General features: G+C 44.4%; 2 protein-coding genes across 4 annotated transcripts in view; both read left to right on the top strand.

Moving 5' to 3' along the window:
- Positions 1-14,503, top strand: part of LOC310672051 (epididymal secretory protein 4-like) — a 28,830-nt gene extending 14,327 nt beyond the window's left edge. Inside the window, exons 5-7 of one of the 3 annotated variants that reach the window (XM_083428593.1) lie at positions 10,918-11,007; positions 12,173-12,274; positions 14,241-14,503. In XM_083428593.1, coding sequence (XP_083284719.1) covers positions 10,918-11,007; positions 12,173-12,274; positions 14,241-14,266 — 218 coding nt within the window. In that variant the 3' untranslated portion in view covers positions 14,267-14,503. The remainder of the gene's footprint in view (positions 1-10,917; positions 11,008-12,172; positions 12,275-14,240) is intronic. The other 2 variants (XM_083428591.1, XM_083428592.1) reach the window with 2 other exon arrangements.
- Positions 14,504-16,584: 2,081 nt separating this feature from the next.
- On the top strand, positions 16,585-22,605 carry LOC310672052 (epididymal secretory protein 4-like). Its single transcript, XM_083428594.1, has 6 exons — positions 16,585-16,782; positions 17,599-17,735; positions 18,380-18,450; positions 19,057-19,146; positions 20,433-20,534; positions 22,344-22,605. Exons 1-6 carry the CDS (start codon positions 16,684-16,686, stop codon positions 22,358-22,360), a joined length of 516 nt encoding a protein of 171 aa, XP_083284720.1. The 5' UTR covers positions 16,585-16,683; the 3' UTR covers positions 22,361-22,605.
- The last annotated feature ends 1,448 nt before the right edge of the window (positions 22,606-24,053 follow it).

Genomic DNA, 24,053 nt, shown 5'->3' with positions numbered 1-24,053 from the left:
AAGAAACTGAAATCGACCAGTTCTATGAAGACTTACAACACCTCCTAGAACTAACACTAAAGAAAGACGTTCTTCTCATTATAGGGGATTGGAATGCTAAAGTAGGGAATCAAGAGATGAAAGGAACAACTGGCCAGTTTGGCCTTGGAGTTCAAAACGAAGCAGGGCAAAGGCCAATAGAGTTCTGTCAAGAGAACAAGCTGGTCATCACAAACACTCTTTTCCAACAACACAAGAGACAACTCTACACATGGACATCACCAGATGGGCAGCATCGGAATCAGATTGATTATATTCTCTGCAGTCAAAGATGGAGAAGCTCTATACAGTCAGCAAAAACTAGATCTGGAGCTGCCTGTGGCTCAGATCATCAGTTTCTTATAGCAAAATTCAAGCTTAAACTGAAGAAAGTAAGGAAAACCACTGGGCTAGTAAGATACAATCTAAATCAAATCCCTTATGAATACACAGTGGAAGTGAGGAACAGATTTAAGGATTTATATTTGGTAGACAGAGTGCCTGAAGAACTATGGATGGAAGCTCGTAATATCATACCGGAGGCAGCAACGAAAACCATCCCAATGAAAAGGAAATGCAAGAAAGCAAAGTAGCTGTCCTGTGAGGCCTTACAAATCGCAGCGGAGGGAAGGCAAGCAAAATACAAGGGAGATCGTGAAGAATACAGGAAATTGAATGCAGACTTCCAAAGAATAGCAGGGAGAGACAAGAGGGCCTTCTTAAATGAGCAGTGCAAAGAAATAGCGAGAAACAATAGAATGGGAAAAACCAGAGATCTGTTCAAGAAATTGGAAATATGAAAGGAACATCTCATGCAAAGGTTACCATAATAAAGGACAAAAGTGGTAAGGACCTAACAGAAGCAGAAAACATCCAGAAGAGGTGGCAAGAATACACAGAGGAATTATACCAGAAAGATATGGATGTCTCGTACACCCCAGGTAGTGTGGTTGCTGACCTTGAGCCAGACATCCTGGAGAGTGAAGTCAAATGGGCCTTAGAAAGCACCGCTAATAACAAGGCCAGTGGAAGTGATGGTATTCCAGCTGAACTATTTAAAATCTTAAAAGATGCTGCTGTTAAGGTGCTACACTCAGTATGCCAGCAAGTTTGGAAAACTCAGCAGTGGCCAGAGGACTGGAGAAGACAAGTCTACATCTGAATCCCAAAGAAGGGCAGTGCCAAAGAATGCTCCAACCACCACACAATTGCACTCATTTCACACGCTAGAAAGGTTATGCTTAAAATTCTACAAGGCAGGCTTAAGCAGTATGTGGACCGAGAACTCCCAGAAGTGCAAGCTGGATTTTGAAGGGGCAGAGGAACCAGTGACCAAATTGCAAACATGCGCTGGTTTATGGAGAAAGCTAGAGAGTTCCAGAAAGACATCTACTTCTGCTTCATTGCCTACGCAAAAGTCTTTGACTGTGTCGACCACAGCAAACTATGGCAAGTTCTGAAAGAAATGGGAATGCCTTGGCATTCTTTATTTTGCACTTAACAAGATCAGTTTCTATTCTCATATACTGTGATACCTTCTGTCTGTTTTGTAAAACTAAATACTGCTTGAGCTCATTCATGAATATTGTTGCACGCCACCCCAGTCTCCGAGCGGTGTGAGATTCCAGGAGTTCCAGGTGCTCATCCAGGGTTCATATTTCCTCGGAATGAGGTCCAGAGGAGACTATGGTGTCTTTAGGATGTATGGTTTATTTATACATATATACAACCTGACCCTACGATGGAGGGGCTCACCGCATTATCACCCCAAGAGGGTCTTGCTTCACCCATAGCCACAAGTCTTGGATTCAAGCAAACTTCAAGCATGTTTCTCCCTCAGAGGCTTCAGCCCGCTTCTTCCTCCAGCTTCTAGCTTGCATACACCAAAAAAACCAACACCCTCACCTCTGGCCCTTTTCTAAGTATTAGCGAGTTGAGGGATGGCCCCCTACTCATTTGTCATCTGGCACACAACCACTTCCTTTGTCACCTTAACAACCCATATTTAGAGTGCCAATATCAAGAAACTGATGTGGCTATTCCAACAATTTGAATCCTTCCTTAGATTATTGATCTAGAAATTAGAAGGGTCTTGGCATACAGCCCCCTCCCTCCAATAATAATAATATATTTAAATGTAGCATTCTGCTACAGTATTTAGCTCAATCCAAATAAAACAGAGACACTGCTGTGTTCTTCATCCAAACATGTGGGCAACATGTCTGGATCAAGTCACAATGAGACATCAATTTGGCAGCTTACGGGTATTTCTGAATCAATCATTGCTGCTGGAGATACAAATAGTCTCCATGACATGGAGTGCTTTCCATCAGCTTTGGCTGGTGGCTCACCTGCTGACCCTACTTGGATAGGAACAGCTACGCTTTGTTAGCTGCCTCATCAAATGAAAAACACAGGTGGCTATTAGTGAAAAGGAGTTGTCAGTGGTGGCATTTCAGTTCTGGGACACCCTCTCCAGCAGAGCTAGCCTAGTGCGCTTGCAGTTTTCACTTTTGGCCTGAAGCAAAGCCAGGTCTCTTAGTACTTTCTGTGTAGATTGTAACACTGTTCTAGATTTCTTGAGTCATACCTTGTGCCATGATGATGTTGATGATGATAATAATAATAATAATAATAATAATAATAATAATAATTTATTATTTATACCCCGCCCATCTGGCAGGGCTTCCCCAGCCACTCTGGGCAGCTTCCAAAAAAATATTAAAATACTGTGACACATCAAACATTAAAAGCTTCCCTAAACAGGGCTGCCTTCAGATGTCTCCTAAAAGTGTGGTAGTTGTTGTTCTCTTTGACATCTGATAGGAGGGCGTTCCACAGGGAGGGCGCCACTACCGAGAAGGCCCTCTGCCTGGTTCCCTGTAACTTGGCTTCTCGCAGTGAGGGAACCACCAGAAGGCCCTCGGTGCTGGCCCTCAGTGTCCGGGTAGAACAATGGAGTGGAGACGCTCCTTCAGATATACTGGACCGAGGCCGTTTAGGGCTTTAAAGGCCAGCACCAACACTTTGAATTGTGCTCGGAAACGTACTGGGAGCCAATGTAGGTCTTTCAAGACCGGTGTTATATGGTCTCGGCGGCCACTGCCAGTCACCAGTCTAGCTGCTGCATTCTGGATTAGTTGAAGTTTCCGGGTCACCTTCAAAGGTAGCCCCATGTAGAGTGCATTGCAATAGTCCAAGCGGGAGATAACCAGAGCATGCACCACTCTTGCGAGGCAGTCCGCAGGCAGATAGGGTCTCAGCCTGCGTACCAGATGGAGCTGGTAAACAGCTGCCCTGGACACAGATTTGACCTGTGCCTCCATGGACAGCTGCGAGTCCAAAATGACTCCCAGGCTGCACACCTGGTCCTTCAGGGGCACAGTTACCCCATTCAGGTCCAGGGAATCCTCCACACCTGCCCGCCTCCTGTCCCCCAGAAACAGTACTTCTGTCTTGTCAGGATTCAACCTCAATCTGTTAGCCGCCATCCATCCTCCAACCGCCTCCAGACACTCACACAGGACCTTCACCGCCTTCACTGGTTCTGATTTAAAAGAGAGGTAGAGCTGGGTATCATCTGCATACTGATGGACACCCAGGCCAAACCCTCTGATGATCTCTCCCAGCGGCTGCATATAGATGTTAAAAAGCATGGGGGAGAGGACAGAACCCTGAGGCACCCCACAAATGAGAGCCCAGGGGTCTGAACACTCATCCCTCCCCACCACTTTCTGAACACGGCCCAGGAGGAAGGAGCGGAACCACTGTATAACCGTGCCCCCAGCTCCCAGCACCTCAAGACGGTCCAGAAGGATGCTATGGTCGATGGTATCAAATGCCGCTGAGAGATGCACCAGAACTAGGAAAAACCTCTCACCTTTGTCCCTAGCCCGCCAGAGATCATCAACCAGTGCGACCAAGGCAGTTTCAGTCCCATGATGATGAGGCCTGAATCCTGACTGGAAGGGACCCAAATGGTCCGCTTCTTCCAGGCGTGCCTGGAGTTGTCCAGCAACCACTCGCTCAATCACCTTGCCCAAGAATGGAAGATTTGAGACTGGGCGATAGTTGGCCATTGTGGCCGCATCTAAAGATGGTTTTTTAAGAAGAGGTTTAATAACCGCCTCTTTCAGTGGGTCTGGGAAGGCTCCCTTACGGAGGGAAGCATTCACCACCCCATGAGGCCCATCGCCCAGCCCTACCCGGCTAGCTTTTATAAGCCAGGATGGGCAAGGATCAAGGAGACAGGTGGTTGGTTTCACTCGTCCAAGCAGCCTGTCCACATCCTCGGAGGTAACAGACTGGAATTGATCCCACGCAACTTGACTAGACAGGACTCTAGCACTCTCCCACCTCGGCCCTGCTCCCACGGTGGAGTCTACCTTTTTTGCGACTTTATCTGCAAAAAACTTTGCAAAATCATTGCATGAGTTTTAGGCTGTATTATTTTTGTATTGTTCACTTTTATTTTGTCATCAATGAATTTTAATTTGCTTTATTCTGTGGTTGGAAAGCTGCCTGGAAAACATCCTGTTATGGGGAAACTTATAAATATTATAAATAATGAAATATCAATGTGCTTCATTTTGGGCTGGATAATGTTTGTGAAGTGTAAAGCCCCTGCCCCCGCCACCATTACTTGTTTGCAAAACTATCATGAAAGAAAATAGTGAGGGTAGTTGAACTCCTCCATTGCTACAATGCCTTCTATTTTGGATTCTTCCCTTTCACCCATTCCCACAACACTTCTGAGTAATACCCTTCCCCACCCTCTCACTATATATAAAGGTCTGGTGACTTCTTTTTCAGTGTATCTGAAGAAGCGTGCATGCACACAAAAGCTCATACCAAGAACAAATTTAGTTGGTCTCTAAGATGCTACTGGACTATATCTATCATCTATCTATCTATCATCTATCTATCATCTATCTATCTATCTATCTATCATCTATCTATCTATCATCTATCTATCTATCTATCTATCTATCTATCTATCTATCTATCATCTATCATCTATCTATTTCTACTGCATCAGACCAACACGGCTACCTACCTGAATCTGTGTCACACAGATTCTCTGTGTTCCACCAGATTTCTGTTATGCCAACTATATCAATGCTGTCTCCACACAGATGCGACTTAACAGGCCTATTTTTTTAAAGGGAATTGGTTTATTTGTGGGGTCGGTGGAACAAGGTACATTGCAGCAACTAAGAGGAGGGACCTTCAATGGCAGCCTATAGAGGAATATCATCACTACTTTTGATTTCCTTCCTTCCCACCTCTCACGTACAAAGATGTGGCTGGAGATTCGTCTTGCCCAAGTGGCCATTTGGCATTTGATCGAAGCCTGTGGAGAGACTCCTTTGTGCTTCAGAAGAAGGGAACAAACATGCTTGTTCTCTTGGGATGTTGAGGGGGATGCTTTTGAAGGCTGGCACATTCCATTCCTGGGTGGGTGCAAAGATAACATGATCTCTGAGGCATTGCCTTCATCCCCTCACCCAAGTTTGCCCAGAGCTTAAAGACTTACATCACCCACCGTCCCTTGCCCCACAAAAGAGGTAGAAGGCTTTTCACAGAATGAACTGCTTAGGGTGGGTTTCTCCCACAATACTAGATGACCATCTCCCCATCGCTCATCAGATCTATTTTGGGAGCAGGGTGGGTGGCAAGGGATGATCTATATTTCCATTTTGGCACTGGGCTGGGTGTACTAGTTTCAACCCATGGTTGGGATAATTGTTCCGCACCTGCTGGTCTTCTGCACATTCCCCTACCTGTGGCAGTGCTGCCACCAGGGAAAGTTTGGTGGGCCTGATCAGGTCCTTGAGGTGGCAGTTCCCACCACCAGCCCCTGGGATGTGTGGTCCAGTGATCTAATATCCTGGATAAGCTTAAGTATTTCATTCTGTGATAGGTCTTCTACTCCTTTTGCTGAAAAGACCACAAGCCATTAAGGGCTGGGCCAGCTTGTGGAGATGGGGTGGGGCGGGAGGAGGAGATGCCATGGAGCACCTGCGATCTCTGTACTTGACCAGGAAGGGAATGTGCCAGCCTTGAACACCCCCCTCAAGAACATCCCCCTCAACAACCCAAGAGAACAAGCATGTTTGTTCCCTTCTTCTGAAGCACAAAGGAGACCACCTTGTTCCACACCACAAATAAAAGTAATTCCCTTCAAAAATAACCCTGTTGCTCCCACTCTGTTCTTCCCTTTTGCATAAGTTGGTGAGTGGGATGTGCTTTGAAGACATTTGGAGGCAGATATTTAAACTGGGCTGCTGAAACCCTGGACCATCATTCTCTCCCCCTGCACACGGTGTTCACGGTAAGAGCAGGAGAGAACCAGCTCCAGGATGATTGCTGTGCTGCTGCTGGTGTTTGGACTGACCCCTGCCAACATATTTCCTGTCAGTGCTGACATCCCTGTGTACCCGAATTATGACCCCCAAAAGGTAAGACGTTTACAGATGGGACTTGCAACCTGTGGAAATGAGTGATGTTTCCCTTTCCCCTCTGACCTTGCTTCTCTTAGGACTCTGGATAGGACACCTGAGCAGCTTTGCTCTTGAGTTAATAATAATAATAATAATAATAATAATAATAATAAATTTATACCTTGCCCACTCTGGCCAAGGACTGGGCTCAGAGTGGCTAACAACAAGAATATAAAACATTAATATAATATCAGGTAGGGAATAAAAATATTCTAAAATCAGTAAGTTAGAGTAAATCCAATCAGATGGCAAACGGCAGATTAGGGTTGTTGATCTTGAATGCTCACAGTAAAGGCCCTGTTGCTTTTGGGTCCCCCTTCTCCTCTCGCCCAGGCCCACAAACTTGGCTATCAGCAGATTAATGGCTGCCTGATTTTGATTTGTGTTTCTAGCTCTGGTAGGAAAATTACAGAGATGAGGTGGGTTGCTTAAATCAGGCACTTCCAACTCCCCAGAGACTGCAATGTACTCCCAGGATAAAATAACTGGCACTAATCTATGCATTGTCATTGGAGGGAGGAGGAGTGTGTGGCGTTTTTTTTTGGGGGGGGGTTGGCCAGAGTTGTTGAGCATTTTTTGGGGGGGGGGGGAATGACAACAAATGCACAACAGAAAGTGCAGCACTGAAAATTGAACGCAGTGCTACGACCAACATTACTTTCGCATCAACCGACTGGACATTGCTATTTTATATATTTAAACCTATCACCTTTCGCTGCCCCCTAAAATGTCAATCAAAATTCTTCTGTTTTAGGGTATCGGGAAGTGGCACCCCATCGCGATAGCTTCCAAATTGCCTGAGTTGCCGGAGCATGATCAGAAAATATCGCCAATGGACCACACAGTGGAGGTTTCGGATGGAGATATTAAACTCACTGCTAATTATATGTCGTTAGTACCTTACAACTGATCCCTCTCCTCCCATCATGCATAGGCTGGGGATTGAACCGGGGTCCTTGTGCATGCAAAGCAGGTGCTCTGCCACTGAGCCACAGCCCTGATTTCCCCTGAAATCCTTTTGAGATGCTTTGGAAAGGGCATAAAGATTCTGGCACTGCCAGTCAGTGTAGAAATTATTGAGCTGGATGGAGAAATGTCCAGATTTTGTACAGAGCTGCTGCTTGGGGAAGACCACATCCCCTATTACGTCTCTCTCTCTCTCTCTCTCTCTCTCTCTCTCTCTCTCTCTTGGTCTTGTTTTATCTTAATATATCATAACGAGCCACTTAGGTTGGGCATAGTGATATAAATAAAACATAGCTGGAACGCCAATGGAAACATTGAGTAATCCTGTGGAAACCATTTGATAATGTAGAGGCCTCCAAAAAGGCCTGTTCATTTTGAAGGCATTGTTAACAAGAGGGTGCCGTTCCTCTTGACACTCTGGCTATCCTTCCCTCTGGTAAAGTCTAAGGCATCTTACTGGTAATGTATTCTTCCACCAGTGGCTCTGAAACCCAAAAAAATACACGTGGGGGAAGCAAGGCAGAAGCAGGCTGGGTATCTGGTTTTGAAGTGCTTTCACTTAGCTCTCTTTTCCAGGGATGATGTCTGCAAGGAAGCATCTTTTGTGTTTAAGCACACTGACAAAACTGGTGTATTCAAAATTCCTGGTAAATATGACTACCATGAGCCACCCTATTACCTGATGAAAAAGTATGTTTTGTGATCGGAAGGTCCAGATGCTGTGATTTGGGCAGATGTTCAAATATCTGTTCTTTTTCCCATTTACTTTTCCCATTTCTTTTGAGTGCAAAATCGAGTTATGAGGGGGAGAGCAGTGCAATCACTCACCCACCAATAAGGTTGTTTATTTTAGGAAATACATCACTTGCCTAGAAAAAGGTTTCTAGGTCTAGCCAGTGCTTTTTTCTGGGGGGACACAGGGGTACGCATACCCTTAAACATTTTGTCAATCTAAGTTTGGCCTCACTGAGGGGGCAGTATTTCAATATGAGTAGGAATATGAGAGGACCCCTAAACTTTTTTTTTGAAAGAAAGCACTGGGTCTCACTAAACCTAAGTAGCCTAGAGAAAACAAAGGCAGCTATGCTTGCTCCATAGTTCTTTCGGAAGATCGTTCCAAGCTGACCTCTCATCTTGAGATTCAAGAGAGAAGTGAGAGGAGGAGGAGGTTGTAAAGAGGATGCAGCATAAGACTATCAGTCTAAATAACAAAGAGATAGGAAGGGCAAATGAGGAGTTAAAGGTATGTAACAGTCTGGTTATGTGGAAGTCCTTTGCCCATCTTTACCTCATGCAAACCCTTCTTTTGCAAGCTGATTTTCCCTCAGTTCAAACAAAACATATAAATATTTTTAAATCTCCGTCTGCGTTTTGTGATCTGAGAGCAAAAGAGCAGGATATGAAGGTTGGTAAAAGAGACATCACAGGACAGTGGTACCTCGGGTTAAGAACTTAATTCGTTCGGGAGGTCTGTTCTTAACCTGAAACTGTTCTTAACCTGAGGTACCACCTTAGCTAATGGGGTCTCCTGCTCCTGTCGCACCGCTGCCACATGATTTCTGTTCTCATCCTGAAGCAAAGTTCTTGACCCGATGTACTATTTCTGTGTTAGCGGAGTCTGTAACCTGAAGCATCTGTAACCTGAGGTACCGCTGTAGCAGGAAACTGCCAAAAACTATTTGTCCGTTTGCCTGAGTTTGACCCACTCAGACTGACGGTGGCTCTTTCCATCCCAGTGTCAGAAGTCTCTTTCCATCCCAGTGACAGGATCCTTTTAAGTTGCACAACATCAGGAATTGAACCAGGGACATTCCACATGCAAAGGAAGTGATTTACCCCCTGAGTTATGGTTCATGGCAGATGGTTAAACCAATGCTTCCACTTCCCAACTTAGGAGGATATGATTTGCCTTGTTGCCACCCGAAATTAATCTTGGGCTTTTCAAAATGGAAGACTCCTGCTTTCTCTTTTGATCTCTCCTCTGCTTAACCAGGAGGAACTTGAGTGTTTCACTCAAGGCTGCACAAGGGAGTTCTGGGTTACAGCTGGGATCTATGTTCTCAGACCTGGGGAGCAGTCTTTGCTTCTTTATCGCAGAATCCCTGGCAGCCAGACAACTGATGTTCATAGTACTGGGAAGAGACTCTGTCACCCTACAATCTTTATCTTGCAACTGATCCTTTAAGCTGCCCTCATATATATATCATCATATATATCATCATATATATCATGCCCTCATATATATCATCCCAGTCTGATTGGTTTTTTGGGTGGATGGGTGAATTAATCATTATTTTGGTAATATTGTGCTCGATGAAGAGTGCTGGAGAACTTAAAAGTTGGCCAGTCTTTCCTGACACTAGGATTGGCTGAAATAAATGTAATGCTCACCAAGAGGGTTTTATTATTTTTGAAATCGACCAGCACAGCTAGTTTTTGCTTTTCTAGTGAGGTTCTCCAAAGCCCTTGGGATGCCGCAGGAAAAGTTCTAGTTTAACAGAGCCAGGCAAACAACAACAACAACAACAATTTTATTACTTATATCCCGTCCATCTGACCGAGTTACCCCAGCCACTGTGGGCGGCTCTCAACAAAGTTAAGGAGGAGCAGAAGGGGTGGTGAGTTCTCACTGTCTGGAGCCTCTCTGCAACCTGCTTGCTCTGCTAGTCTCCAAACAGGGTCTAAGGTCCCCCCTCCTCCCTGCCAGATACAGTGGTATATCTAGTTGTGGACACAATATGTTCCGGGGTGCCGTTTGCACCCTGAAAAGTCCGCAACTAGAGCGCTGCTTCTGCGCAAGCATGCAGTGCACACAGCCATTCTGCGCATGTGCGAAGCGTGCAGAAGCGACATGAAGCGAACCCAACTAGAGGTATGACTGTATTGAGAAAGAGGCAGGTGGCGGTGTCCTTCCTCAAAGCAAGGCCTTCTGGGGCAGGGGTTGAGAAAGTGTCCACATAATCATACATTTCCTATGGTAACTAGTCAACATTTACATTTAACTTTAGATTTTCAGCATAGTACTTGCAGCCTTGGCCACACAAACACCTTCCTTTTAAGAAGGATGCCCTTTTCTCTGACTCAAGAGCTAAGGGGAGTCTGCCATGCCTAACATCATGTCTAAAAGAGGGGGAAAGTAAGACAGGCAGCAAGATGAAATGTGTGGGGGTGAAGGAATGGTGATTCCCACTGCCTGCTTTAGGGAGGGCAATCTGTGGCAGTGGACCTGGACAGGACACTTTTTAAGTCATGGAGATTCACCTCCCTTAAAATTCTGAAGACATATTAATGAGGGGGCGGGAGAAAGAATGAATAATTAAGGTGACTAAGAGTGGCTGATCCCAATTTGCCTGCCCCCCCCCTCCACTAACAGCCAAGAAATGAGGAACCCGCTTCTTTCAGTTGATATCTTGTGTTGTTTCCTGTATAGATGGTATTGTCCACATGATGGATATCGATTATGAAAAGTATGTCATTTTTCACGCGAAGAAATTAAAACATGAAGTTATGTATCTGTCTGGTATGTGTTATGGCAATGGATTTTATTTTTATTTATTAAATACAGCTCTTCACCAATAGATCTCAGAGCAGTTCACAACATAAAACAAACAAACCAATAACCCTCACTCCACCCTGTGGCATATCTGTGGTTCAGCAAAAAGGATGCTAGTTAGTTAGTTAGTGTTGCTGTTTTTCAACTCACTCTTCAGCCACAAAGAAGTTAGAAATCTCTCTCTCTTTCTGTGGACCAGCCAGAGCAGGAAAAGTTCAAAGGAAGGAGGCAGAGCCAGTGCTGCTCCTCACTCTGCTGTGCTGAAGGAGTTGGCCCTGCTCTGCCTTTTCCTCCTGTAGTACAGTTTGGTGGCTGGTGGAAGGTTTTGCCTAAAACATCTGGACGGATACCCTATGTTTATGGAAGGATACCCTAAGTTCTGTTCAATCCAATTACTGCTCTAGTTAACATACAAAAATAGAATGCAAAGTTATTGAATATCTTTATCTATACTTATCTGGCTAATTTTTAACTCCCCCCCCCCCTTTTTTTTTTTTTGGCTGTCAACAGTCACCTATACTGTACAGAGTTAAAAAGGAGGAAAACCTATTTAAAATCTTGACTACAATAATCTTCTAGAATAAAAAGTGGCTAATGGAATAATCAGCCCCTCCCGGGATGAAGGAATATCTTTTTTGGAAAAGGGGGTTGAACCCTAAAGAATGGCCACTTTAGCACTTCACATGAAGATAGAAGGTGTCCCCAAAATAAAAGCAAACAGGGGGCTGCAATATTAACAATGATCCCGCAGAAAGAGCAGCTATCATAAAGCCTCCCACTAGCAAACAGGGACAGCCAGCACCTGTGTAGGCTTTCAGTTCATTTAGATCAGGCATGGCCAAACATGGCCCTCCAGATGTTTTGGGACTACAACTCCCATCATCCTTAGCTAGCAGGACCAGTGGTCATGGATGAAGGGAATTGTAGCCCCCAAACCTCTAAAGGGCCAAGTTTGGCCAAGCCTGCTTAGATCCTCTTCTCTGGTTTCATGGGTGTTCTGTTCCTGACTGTCTAATGGACAATCCAGAGAAGATGGCAAGAATAAGAGACTTTGGGTGCTCTATAGACATAAAACAGATATTTCAGCCTTTCTGAGAACAACAATTTACTCAACATTTGCTTGTGTTTAAAGCTAGGGGATCAGAAGTTGGAGATGACATCAAAGAAAAATTCAAGAAATTAGTTTTGGAGCAAAACTTTCCTGAGGCACACATCAAATACTTTGAGAACGTTGGTAAGGCAACCTGATCTCAAAATTTTTTTATTGTAGATGTGTATGAATGTCTCTGTGTGAAACAGAATCTGAGGAGCTATATTTAGTCTCAGAGAGATTCACAAATCTGGATCACCACTACAGTTTGAGTACAGTGGTACCTCGTTTGCTGAATGCTTGAGAAGTTGAACATTTTGGTTTTCGCCGGAAACCTGGAAATAAATGCTTCCGATTTGAATGCACCTTGGAAGTCAAACGGCTACTGAAGCTCATTTTTCAATTGTCTCAATTGAAACTGCTGACTGCCCATTGCGCCTTGGTTGTCGAATGCTTCAGATGTCGAATGGTCTTCTGGAACAGATTATGTTTGACAACCGAGGTACCACTGTAGTTAAATCACTGAAATTAACTGAGGTCTGATTTCCATGCTTAATCATAATTAAAGCACCTGAAGCTATCAGGAATTGAGTGGGGGGCTGATTTGCTAAGGGCAGCAGACAATTTGGACCTAGCTGTGGGAATGGATAGGAAGGAGTTTGTTCTACATCCTGCAGCTGGGGTGGTGTGTGTGGTGGGACCCCAGCAATTCTGGCTCCTGGGCAGGGTCTGGCTAGAGACCAGCTGAGGGATGCGGGTGGCGCTGTGGTCTAAACTGCTGAGCCTCTTGGGCTTGCCAGTCAGAACGCTGGCAGTTGGAATCCCTGCAACGGGCTGAGCTCCAGTTGTTCTGTCCGAGCTCCTGCCAATCTAGCATTTCAAAAGCACGCCAGTTCAATTAGATAAATAGGAACCGCTGCGGTGGGAATGTGAATGGCATTTCCATGATCTCTGCCTTCATCATTGTGTTCCGTTGCACCAGAAGCTGAAGGCAGCCCTGTTTAGGGAAGCTTTTAATGTTTAATAGACTATTGTATTTTAATATTCTGTTGGAAGCCGCCCAGAGTGGCTGGGAAAACCCAGCCAGATGGGTGGGGTATAAATAATAAATTATGATTAATATTATTATTATTATTTAGTCATGCTGGCCACATGACCTGGAAAGCTGTCTGTGGACAAATGCTGGCTTCCTCGGCCTGAAGCAAGATGAGCACCACAACCCCACAGTCACCATTGACTGGATTTAACTGTCCAGGGGTCCTTTACCCTTACCTTTCTACCTAGTTCCCAGCTCTAGATGATGGCCTGGTTAGGACTAGCAACTCTGTCTTCGGCTGCCTTATGGGTCTCAGATTCCAGTTAATTAGAATTAAAGTAGCTTCAGTCCCAGCTGCAAGGAGGCAGCTTCCACTTGGCTGGAGACTGGGGGGAAAACCCAGCCCAAAAGTTACGCATGGGATGCTGGCCTAGGTGGCTATCTTATTTGAAGGTTCATATTCCCCCCAAGACCTTAGTGAGGACCCGTCCTTCCTGGCCACATATCAAAACCTTTTCTTCCTGCTGTCAGTATACTTGGCTGCTTCTGCTCTTTGGTTTTTACACCTCTGTGTTGTTTATTTTATCTGCTCTTCTTTCATTGGCATAAATTTTTATAGGCTCTGTTTCCCACCCCCAAAATTTCTGCATTTGTTAACTGTGTTGAGTGGCTCAGTTTTGAACTAGAATGGTGAGATACACATGTTCCTCACAGTGGCCGACCCATTAAGGCAAATAGGACACGATCCCACCAGCCTCAGTCTGCCCCTAGGGAGTCTTCACATGCCCACCTTCTTACTGACCACCAGCCAAGTAGTGGAACTCCTTGAGAGCTTCCTCCTTCATCTCAGTGTTGCCCCTGTGGAGCTCAGTAGGCGAGGGCCTCTCATTGGCTGTAGTTGCAGCTGTCATTTGCTCTGGCTCCATCTGCTGTTGGCCTCCCTGCCTCCCATGCCACCAATCCCAATGGGCATCATCTGCCACTGATTCCAAATAAAGAAATACATATGAGTTGCTCACATTTTCTTCCTCCTTACCACTTTCCCTGACACTCTTTTCTTCCTTTCTCCCACAGAACAATGCACTCCAAAAGCTGCTTAATAACCAGATACAGCAGTTCTCCATATATATTTGCAGCATTGGTTAATAATCAGAAACACCCAATAATCATTACTCTTTCTGGATGGTGGAGATGATGATGACTACGGATCAATGCCTCTGTCCACTCACCACATTTCTAGCTTGTAGAAATTGATGCAAGCAGAACAACAACGTCTTTGGGTTCCTCCCTCTCCTGAAACTATTTTAGAAATAAATACATTGCTTAGATCTTGCAAACTTTGTCAGAAGCATTATTGGAAGGCAAAATGGTAGAAGATAAACATATATGAACCTATCAAGCAGCCAAAGCACCTGCCCAGTGAGTGCTCAGCTGTAATGGTTGCCAATATGGTTCTCTAACTTCGGCCATCCATGCCCATTGGCCAGGCTGACTGGGACTGAAAGTACTCATGGATGGAGTTCAACAACCTATGAAGCTCACCATGTTGGCCACCCCTTGTCTACTCTGCATTGGGAGTAGCTCTCCAGAATCTTGGAATGAGAAAGGCTTTGCCCATGACATGCTTTTCCTTTAATTGGAGGTGCCAGAGAGAGGCTCAGTTTTAGGCTGTATTATTTTTGTATCGTTCACTTTTATTTTGTCATCAATGAATTTTAATTTGCTTTATTCTGTGGTTGGAAAGCTGCCTGGAAAACATCCTGTTATGGGGAAACTTATAAATATTATAAATAATGAAATATCAATGTGCTTCATTTTGGGCTGGACAATGTTTGTGAAGTGTAAAGCCCCTGCCCCCGCCACCATTACTTGTTTGCAAAACTATCATGAAAGAAAATTGTGTGGGTAGTTGAACTCATCCATTGCTACAATGCCTTCTATTTTGGTTTCTTCCCTTTCACCCATTCCCACAACCCTTCTGAGTAATACCCTTCCCCACCCTCTCACTATATATAAAGGTCTGGTGACGTCTTTTTCAGTGTATCTGAAGAAGCGTGCATGCACACAAAAGCTCATACCAAGAACAAATTTAGTTGGTCTCTAAGGTGCTACTGGACTATATCTATCATCTATCTATCTATCTATCTATCTATCTATCTATCTATCTATCATCTATCTATTTCTACTGCATCAGACCAACGCGGCTACCTACCTGAATCTGTGTCACACAGATTCTCTGTGTTCCACCAGATTTCTGTTATGCCAACTATATCAATGCTGCCTCCACACTGATGCGACTTAACAGGCCTATTTTTTTAAAGGGAATTGGTTTATTTGTGGGGTGGGTGGAACAAGGTACATTGCAGCAACTAAGAGGGGTGACCTTCAATGGCAGCCTATAGAGGAATAACATCACTACTTTTGATTTCCTCCTTTCCTACCTCTCATGTACAAAGATGTGGCTGGAGATTCGTCTTGCCCAAGTGGCCATTTGGCATTTGATCGAAGCCTGTGGAGACTCCTTTGTGCTTCAGAAGAAGGGAACAAACATGCTTGTTCTCTTGGGATGTTGAGGGGGATGTTTTTGAAGGCTGGCACATTCCATTCCTGGGTGGGTGCAAAGATAACATGATCTCTGAGGCATTGCCTTCCTCCCCTCATCCAAGTTTGCCCAGAGCTTAAAGACTTACATCTGCCACCGTCCCTTGCCCCACAAAAGAGGTAGAAGGCTTTTCACAGAATGAACTGCTTAGGGTGGATTTCTCCCACAATACTAGATGACCATCTCCCCCATCGCTCATCAGATCTATTTTGGGAGCAGGGTGGGTGGCAAGGGATGATCTATATTTCCATTTTGGCACTGGGCTGGGTGTACTAGTTTCAACCCATGGTTGGGATAATTGTTCCGCACCTGCTAGTCTTCTGCACATTCCCCTACCTGTGGCAGTGCTGCCACCAGGGAAAGTTTGGTGGGCCTGATCAGGTCCTTGAGGTGGCAGTTCCCACCACCAGCCCCTGGGATGTGTGGTCCAGTGAACTAATATCCTGGATAAGCTTAAGTATTTCATTCTGTGATAGGTCTTCTATTCCTTTTGCTGAAAAGACCACAAGCCATTAAGGGCTGGGCCAGCTTGTGGAGATGGGGTGGGGCGGGAGGAGGAGATGCCATGGAGCACCTGCGATCTCTGTACTTGACCAGGAAGGGCATGTGCCAGCCTTGAACACCCCCCTCAAGAACATCCCCCTCAACAACCCAAGAGAACAAGCATGTTTGTTCCCTTCTTCTGAAGCACAAAGGAGACCACCTTGTTCTACACCACAAATAAAAGTAATTCCCTTCAAAAATAACCCTGTTGCTCCCACTCTGTTCTTCCCTTTTGCATAAGTTGGTGAGTGGGATGTGCTTTGAAGACATTTGGAGGCAGATATTTAAACTGGGCTGCTGAAACCCTGGACCATCATTCTCTCCCCCTGCACACGGTGTTCACGGTAAGAGCAGGAGAGAACCAGCTCCAGGATGATTGCTGTGCTGCTGCTGGTGTTTGGACTGACCCCTGCCAACATATTTCCTGTCAGTGCTGACATCCCTGTGTACCCGAATTATGACCCCCAAAAGGTAAGACGTTTACAGATGGGACTTGCAACCTGTGGAAATGAGTGATGTTTCCCTTTCCCCTCTGACCTTGCTTCTCTTAGGACTCTGGATAGGACACCTGAGCAGCTTTGCTCTTGAGATAATAATAATAATAATAATAATAATAATAATAATAATAATAATAATAATAATAAAAAATTTATACCTTGCCCACTCTGGCCAAGGACTGGGCTCAGAGTGGCTAACAACAAGAATATAAAACATTAATATAATATCAGGCAGGGAATAAAAATATTCTAAAATCAATAAGTTAGAGTAAATCCAATCAGATGGCAAACGGCAGATTAGGGTTGTTGATCTTGAATGCTCACAGTAAAGGCCCTGTTGCTTTTGGGTCCCCCTTCTCCTCTCGCCCAGGCCCACAAACTTGGCTATCAGCAGATTAATGGCTGCCTGATTTTGATTTGTGTTTCTAGCTCTGGTAGGAAAATTACAGAGATGAGGTGGGTTGCTTAAATCAGGCACTTCCAACTCCCCAGAGACTGCAATGTACTCCCAGGATAAAATAACTGGCACTAATCTATGCATTGTCATTGGAGGGAGGAGGAGTGTGTGGCGTTTTTTTTGGGGGGGGGGGTTGGCCAGAGTTGTTGAGCATTTTGGGGGGGGGGGAATGACAACAAATGCACAACAGAAAGTGCAGCACTGAAAATTGAACGCAGTGCTACAACCAACATTACTTTCGCTGTCAACCGACTGGACGTTGCTATTTTATATATTTAAACCTATCACCTTTCGCTGCCCCCTAAAATGTCAATCAAAATTCTTCTGTTTTAGGCTATCGGGAAGTGGCACCCCATCGCGATAGCTTCCAAATTGCCTGAGTTGTCGGAGCATGATCAGAAAATATCACCAATGGACCAAACGGTGGAGGTTTCGGATGGAGATATGAAACTCATCGCTAATTATATGTCGTTAGTACCTTACAACTGATCCCTCTCCTCCCATCATGCATAGGCTGGGGATTGAACTGGGTTCCTTGTGCATGCAAAGCAGGTGCTCTGCCACTGAGCCACAGCACTGATTTCCCCTGAAATCCTTTTGAGATGCTTTGGAAAGGGCATAAAGATTCTGGCACTGCCAGTCAGTGTAGAAATTATTGAGCTGGATGGAGAAATGTCCAGATTTTGTACAGAGCTGCTACTTAGGGAAGACCACATGTTTCCCATCCCCTATTACGTCTCTCTCTCTCTCTCTCTCTCTCTTGGTCTTGTTTTATCTTAATATATCATAACGAGCCACTTAGGTTGGGCATAGTGATATAAATAAAACATAGCTGGAACGCCAATGGAAACATTGAGTAATCCTGTGGAAACCATTTGATAATGTAGAGGCCTCCAAAAAGGCCTGTTCATTTTGAAGGCATTGATAGCAAGAGGGTGCCGTTCCTCTTGACACTCTGGCTATCCTTCCCTCTGGTAAAGTCTAAGGCATCTTACTGGTAATGTATTCTTCCACCAGTGGCTCTGAAACCCAAAAAAATACACGTGGGGGAAGCAAGGCAGAAGCAGGCTGGGTATCTGGTTTTGAAGTGCTTTCACTTAGCTCTCTTTTCCAGGGATGGTGTCTGCAAGGAAGGATCTGTGGTGTTTAAGCACACTGACAAAGCTGGTGTATTCACAGTTCCTGGTAAATATGACTACCATGAGCCACCCTATTACCTGATGAAAAAGTATGTTTTGTGATCGGAAGATCCAGATGCTGTGATTTGGGCAAATGTTCAAACATCTGTTCTTTTTCCCATTTACTTTTCCCATTTCTTTTGAGTGCAAAATCGAGTTATGAGGGGGGGAGCAGTGCAATCACTCACCCACCAATAAGGTTGTTTATTTTAGGAAATACATCACTTGCCTAGAAAAAGGTTTCTAGGTCTAGCCAGTGCTTTTTTCTGGGGGGACACAGGGGTACGCATACCCTTAAACATTTTGTCAATCTAAATTTGGCCTCACTGAGGGGGCAGTATTTCAATATGAGTAGGAATATGAGAGGACCCCTAAACTTTTTTTTTGAAAGAAAGCACTGGGTCTCACTAAACCTAAGTAGCCTAGAGAAAACAAAGGAAGCTATGCTTGCTCCATCGTTCTTTCAGAAGATCGTTCCAAGCGAAGGGTGCAGAAGGTGACTAAGGTGACTAAGAGTGGCTGATCCCAATTTGCCTGCCCCCCCCTCCACTAACAGCCAAGAAATGAGGAATGCGCTTCCTTCAGTTGATATCTTGTGTTGTTTCCTGTATAGATGGTATTGTCCACATGATGGATATCGATTATGAAAAGTATGTCATTTTGCACTCGAAGAAATTAGAACATGAAGTTATGTATCTGTCTGGTATGTGTTATGGCAATGGATTTTATTTTTATTTATTAAATACAGCTCTTCACCCATAGATCTCAGAGCAGTTCACAACATAAAACAAACAAACCAATAACCCTCACTCCACCCTGTGGCATATTTGTGGTTCAGCAAAAAGGATTCTAGTTAGTTAGTTAGTTAGTGTTGCTGTTTTTCAACTCACTCTTCAGCCACAAAGTTACAAATGTCTCTCTCTCTCTCTCTCTCTCTCTCTCTCTCTCTCTCTCACACACACACACACACAAACTAAAAGTCACAAAAGGAGAATGGGTTGGAAGAAGAGGAAAGAAGCAAGCTCAGTTTCAAGTTCTGAGTTGCAAGTTTTTCTGTGGACCAGCCAGAGCAGGAAAAGTTCAAAGGAAGGAGGCAGAGCCAGTGTGGCTCCTCACTCTGCTGTGCTGAAGGAGTTGGCTCTGCTCTGCCTTTTCCTCCTGTAGTACAGTTTGGTGGCTGGTGGAAGGTTTTGCCTAAAACATCTGGACGGATACCCTATGTTTATGGAAGGATACCCTAAGTTCTGTTCAATCCAATTACGGCTCTAGTTAACATACAAAAATAGAATACAAAATTATTGAATATCTTTAGCTATACTTATCTGGCTAATATACACCCCCCCTTTTTTTTTTGCTGTCAACAGTCACCTATACTGTACAGAGTTAAAAAGAAGGAGGAAAACCTATTTAAAATCTTGACTACAATAATCTTCCAGAATAAAAAGTGGCTAATGGAATAATCAGCCCTTCCCGGGATGAAGGAATATCTTTTTTGGAAAAGGGGGTTGAACCCTGAAGAATGGCCACTTTAGCACTTCACATGAAGATAAAAGGTGTCCCCAAAATAAAAGCAAACAGGGGGCTGCAATATTAACAATGATCCAGCAGAAAGAGCAGCTATCATAAAGCCTCCCACTAGCAAACAGGGACAGTCAGCACCTGTGTAGGCTTTCAGTTCATTTAGATCAGGCATGGCCAAACATGGCCCTCCAGATGTTTTGGGACTACAACTCCCATCATCCCTAGCTAGCAGGACCAGTGGTCATGGATGAAGGGAATTGCAGCCCCCAAACCTCTCGAGGGCCAAGTTTGGCCAAGCCTGCTTAGATCCTCTTCTCTGGTTTCATGGGGGTTCTGTTCCTGACTGTCTAGTGGACAGTCCAGAGAAGATGGCAAGAATAAGAGACTTTGGGTGCTCTATAGACATAAAACAGATATTTCAGCCTTTCTGAGAACAACAATTTACTCAACCTTTGCTTGTGTTTAAAGCTAGGGGATCGGAAGTGGGAGATGACATCAAAGAAAAATTCAAGAAATTAGTTTTGGAGCAAAACTTTCCTGAGGCACACATCAAATACTTTGAGAATGTTGGTAAGGCAACCTGAACTCGATATTTTTTTATTGTAGATGTGTATGAATGTCTCTGTGTGAAACAGAATCTGAGGAGCTATATTTAGTCTCAGAGAGATTCACAAATCTTGATCACCACTACAATTTGAGTACAGTGGTACCTCGTTTGCTGAATGCTTCAGAAGTTGAACATTTTGGTTTTCGCCGGAAACCTGGAAATAAATGCTTCCGATTTGAATGCACCTCGGAAGTCGAACGGCTACTGAAGCTCATTTCTCAATTGCGCCTTGGTTGTTGAACGCTTCAGAAGTCGAATGGTCTTCTGGAACAGATTATGTTTGACAACCGAGGTACCACTGTAGTTAAATCACTGAAATTAACTGAGGCCTGATTTCCATGCTTAATCATAATTAAAGCACCTGAAGCTATCAGGAATTGAGTGGGGGGCTGATTTGCTAAGGGCAGCAGACAATTTGGACCTAGCTGTGGGAATGGATAGGAAGGAGTTTGTTCTACATCCTGCAGCTGGGGTGGTGTGTGTGGTGGGACCCCAGCAATTCTGGCTCCTGGGCAGGGTCTGGCTAGAGACCAGCTGAGGGATGCGGGTGGCGCTGTGGTCTAAACTGCTGAGCCTCTTGGGCTTGCCAGTCAGAACGCTGGCAGTTGGAATCCCTGCAACGGGCTGAGCTCCAGTTGTTCTGTCCGAGCTCCTGCCAATCTAGCATTTCGAAAGCACGCCAGTTCAATTAGATAAATAGGAAACGCTGCGGTGGGAATGTGAATGGCATTTCCATGATCTCTGCCTTCATCATTGTGTTCTGTTGCACCAGAAGCTGAAGGCAGCCCTGTTTAGGGAAGCTTTTAATGTTTAATAGACTATTGTATTTTAATATTCTCTTGGAAGCCGCCCAGAGTGGCTGAGAAAACCCAGCCAGATGGGTGGGATATAAATAATAAATTATGATTAATATTATTATTATTATTTAGTCATGCTGGCCACATGACCCGGAAAGCTGTCTGTTGACAAATGCCGGCTCCCCCGGCCTGAAGCAAGATGAGCACCACAACCCCACAGTCACCATTGACTGGATTTAACTGTCCAGCGGTCCTTTACCCTTACCTTTCTACCTAGTTTCCAGCTCTAGATGATGGCCTGGTTAGGACTAAAGTTACACATGGGATGCTGGCCTAGGTGGCTATCGTATTTGAAGGTTCATATTCCCCCCAAGACCTTAGTGAGGACCCGTCCTTCCTGGCCACATATCAAAACCTTTTCTTGCTGCTGTCAGTATATTTGGCTGCTTCTGCTCTTTGGTTTTTACACCTCTGTGTTGTTTATTTTATCTGCTCTTCTTTCATTGGCATAAATTTTTATAGGCTCTGTTTCCCACCCCCAAAATTTCTGCATTTGTTAACTGTGTTGAGTGGCTCAGTTTTGAACTAGAATGGTGAGATACAAATGTTCCTCACAGTGGCTGGCCCATTGAGGCAAATAGGACACGGTCCCACCAGCCTTAGTCTGCCCCTAAGGAGTCTTCACATGCCCACCTTATTACTGACCACCAGCCAAGTAGTGGAACTCCTTGAGAGCTTCCTCCTTCATCTCAGTGTTGCCCCTGTGGAGCTCAGTAGGTGAGGGCCTCTCATTGGCTGTAGTTACAGCTGTCATTTGCTCTGGCTCCATCTGCTGTTGGCCTCCCTGCCTCCCATGCCACCAATCCCAATGGGCATCATCTGCCACTGGTTCCAAATAAAGAAATACATATGAGTTGCTCACATTTTCTTCCTCCTTACCACTTTCCCTGACTCTTCTCTTCCTTTCTCCCACAGAACAATGCACTCCATAGCTGCTTAATAACCAGATACAGCATTTCTCCATATATATTTGCAGCATTGGTTAATAATCAGAAACACCCAATAACCATTACTCTTTCTGGATGGTGGAGATGATGATGACTACGGATCAATGCCTCTGTCCACTCACCACATTTCTAGCTTGTAGAAATTGATGCAAGTAGAACAACAACGTCTTTGGGTTCCTCCCTCTCCTGAAACTATTTTAGAAATAAATACATTGCTTAGATCTTGCAAACTTTGTCAGAAGCATTATTGGAAGGCAAAATGGTAGAAGATAAACATATATGAACCTATCAAGCAGCCAAAGCACCTGCCCAGTGAGTGCTCAGCTGTAGAGGTTGCCAGTATGGTTCTCTAACTTCGGCCATCCATGCCCATTGGCCAGGCTGACTGGGACTGATAGTACTGACGGATGGAGTTCAACAACCTATGAAGCTCACCATGTTGGCCACCAGTTGTCTACTCTGCATTGGGAGTATCTCTCCAGAATCTTGGAATGAGAAAGGCTTTGCCCTTTAATTGTCAATGTTCCACCCATTCCGAAAAGCCTTCGAATGAGAGCTGTGGAAAGGGAAATGGGTACAGAAGGGCGAGAGAATATAAGTGAGAGGCTGGTTGTAATTCAAAAAAGACTGATGGAGAAAGGTGAGAAGAGAAACTGAGAGGGGCAAAATAGCAGGGCAGAGAAGAAAAAGCAGAAGAGGAAATAGAATAATAAAAGAATAATGTAATGCTCAACTGCCTAAGGCCTGGGCAAATATAGGTGTTTCAACCCCAATTCCTCGAGAGAGAAGGTTTTGGCAAATGACATAGCTAACTGCCTGTGTTGTAACCCTCCATACCTGACTGGCTGCAGAAGCATTGCAATTAAATAATTTAAAGTGGATTGATTACATCTTACTATGAATGCCAATTTCACCATTCCTTTCATTTGGTGCAGGGATTTTATTCTATGTAGAAACAGGAGTCAGCTTTTGCACCTACATATAAAAACACACCACTTTTATTTGTTCTCCAAAACATGGAGGGGAGGAAAAAGAAAAAAATGGGACATTATCCTTCAAAATTCACACTGCTCTGAATTTTGCAATGCAGTTCTCTAGCCAAGCAATTTATATAGAAATGCATATATACTGGACGAAAGAGTGCAGAAAATGCATATCTTCATGAAAATAGCATGCAAAAATACACTATATAGGGATAGTTGCTTGTAAAATTGTGTATATTGAGGGAAATTGTGTTCACAAGCTCAAATTACCATATTTTTCGCTCTATAAGACTCACCAGACCATATGACGCACCTAGTTTTTGGAGGAGGTAAACAAGAAAAAAAATATTCTGAATCTCAGAAGCCAGAATAGCAAAAGGGATCGCTGCACAGTGAAAGCAGCAATCCCTCTTGCTGTTCTTGCTTCTGTGATATCTGTGCAGCTTGCATTCGCTCCATAAGACGCACACACATTTCCCCTTACTTTTTAGGAGGGAAAAAGTGAGTCATATAGAGCAAAAAATACGGTACTCCCTTCAGTTGCTGCTGATAAAACTCAAGTTCCACCTTCATCAAGGATAACTGAAATCGCATGTGACCTAAACCATTTTATCTTGGTTTCAGGTGAGATGTTCTTGTCTCAAGTTTCCACAGTCTATCAAGTTTGGCAAGTGTTCCTACTGCAAAGCCACATC

Source organism: Podarcis tiliguerta (assembly GCF_965153285.1).
Source record: "Podarcis tiliguerta genome assembly, chromosome: 2".
In the NCBI taxonomy this organism is placed as follows: Eukaryota; Metazoa; Chordata; class Lepidosauria; order Squamata; family Lacertidae; genus Podarcis; species Podarcis tiliguerta.
Note: the sequence above shows the minus strand (reverse complement) of the source record. Positions and strands in the feature narration are given on the sequence as shown.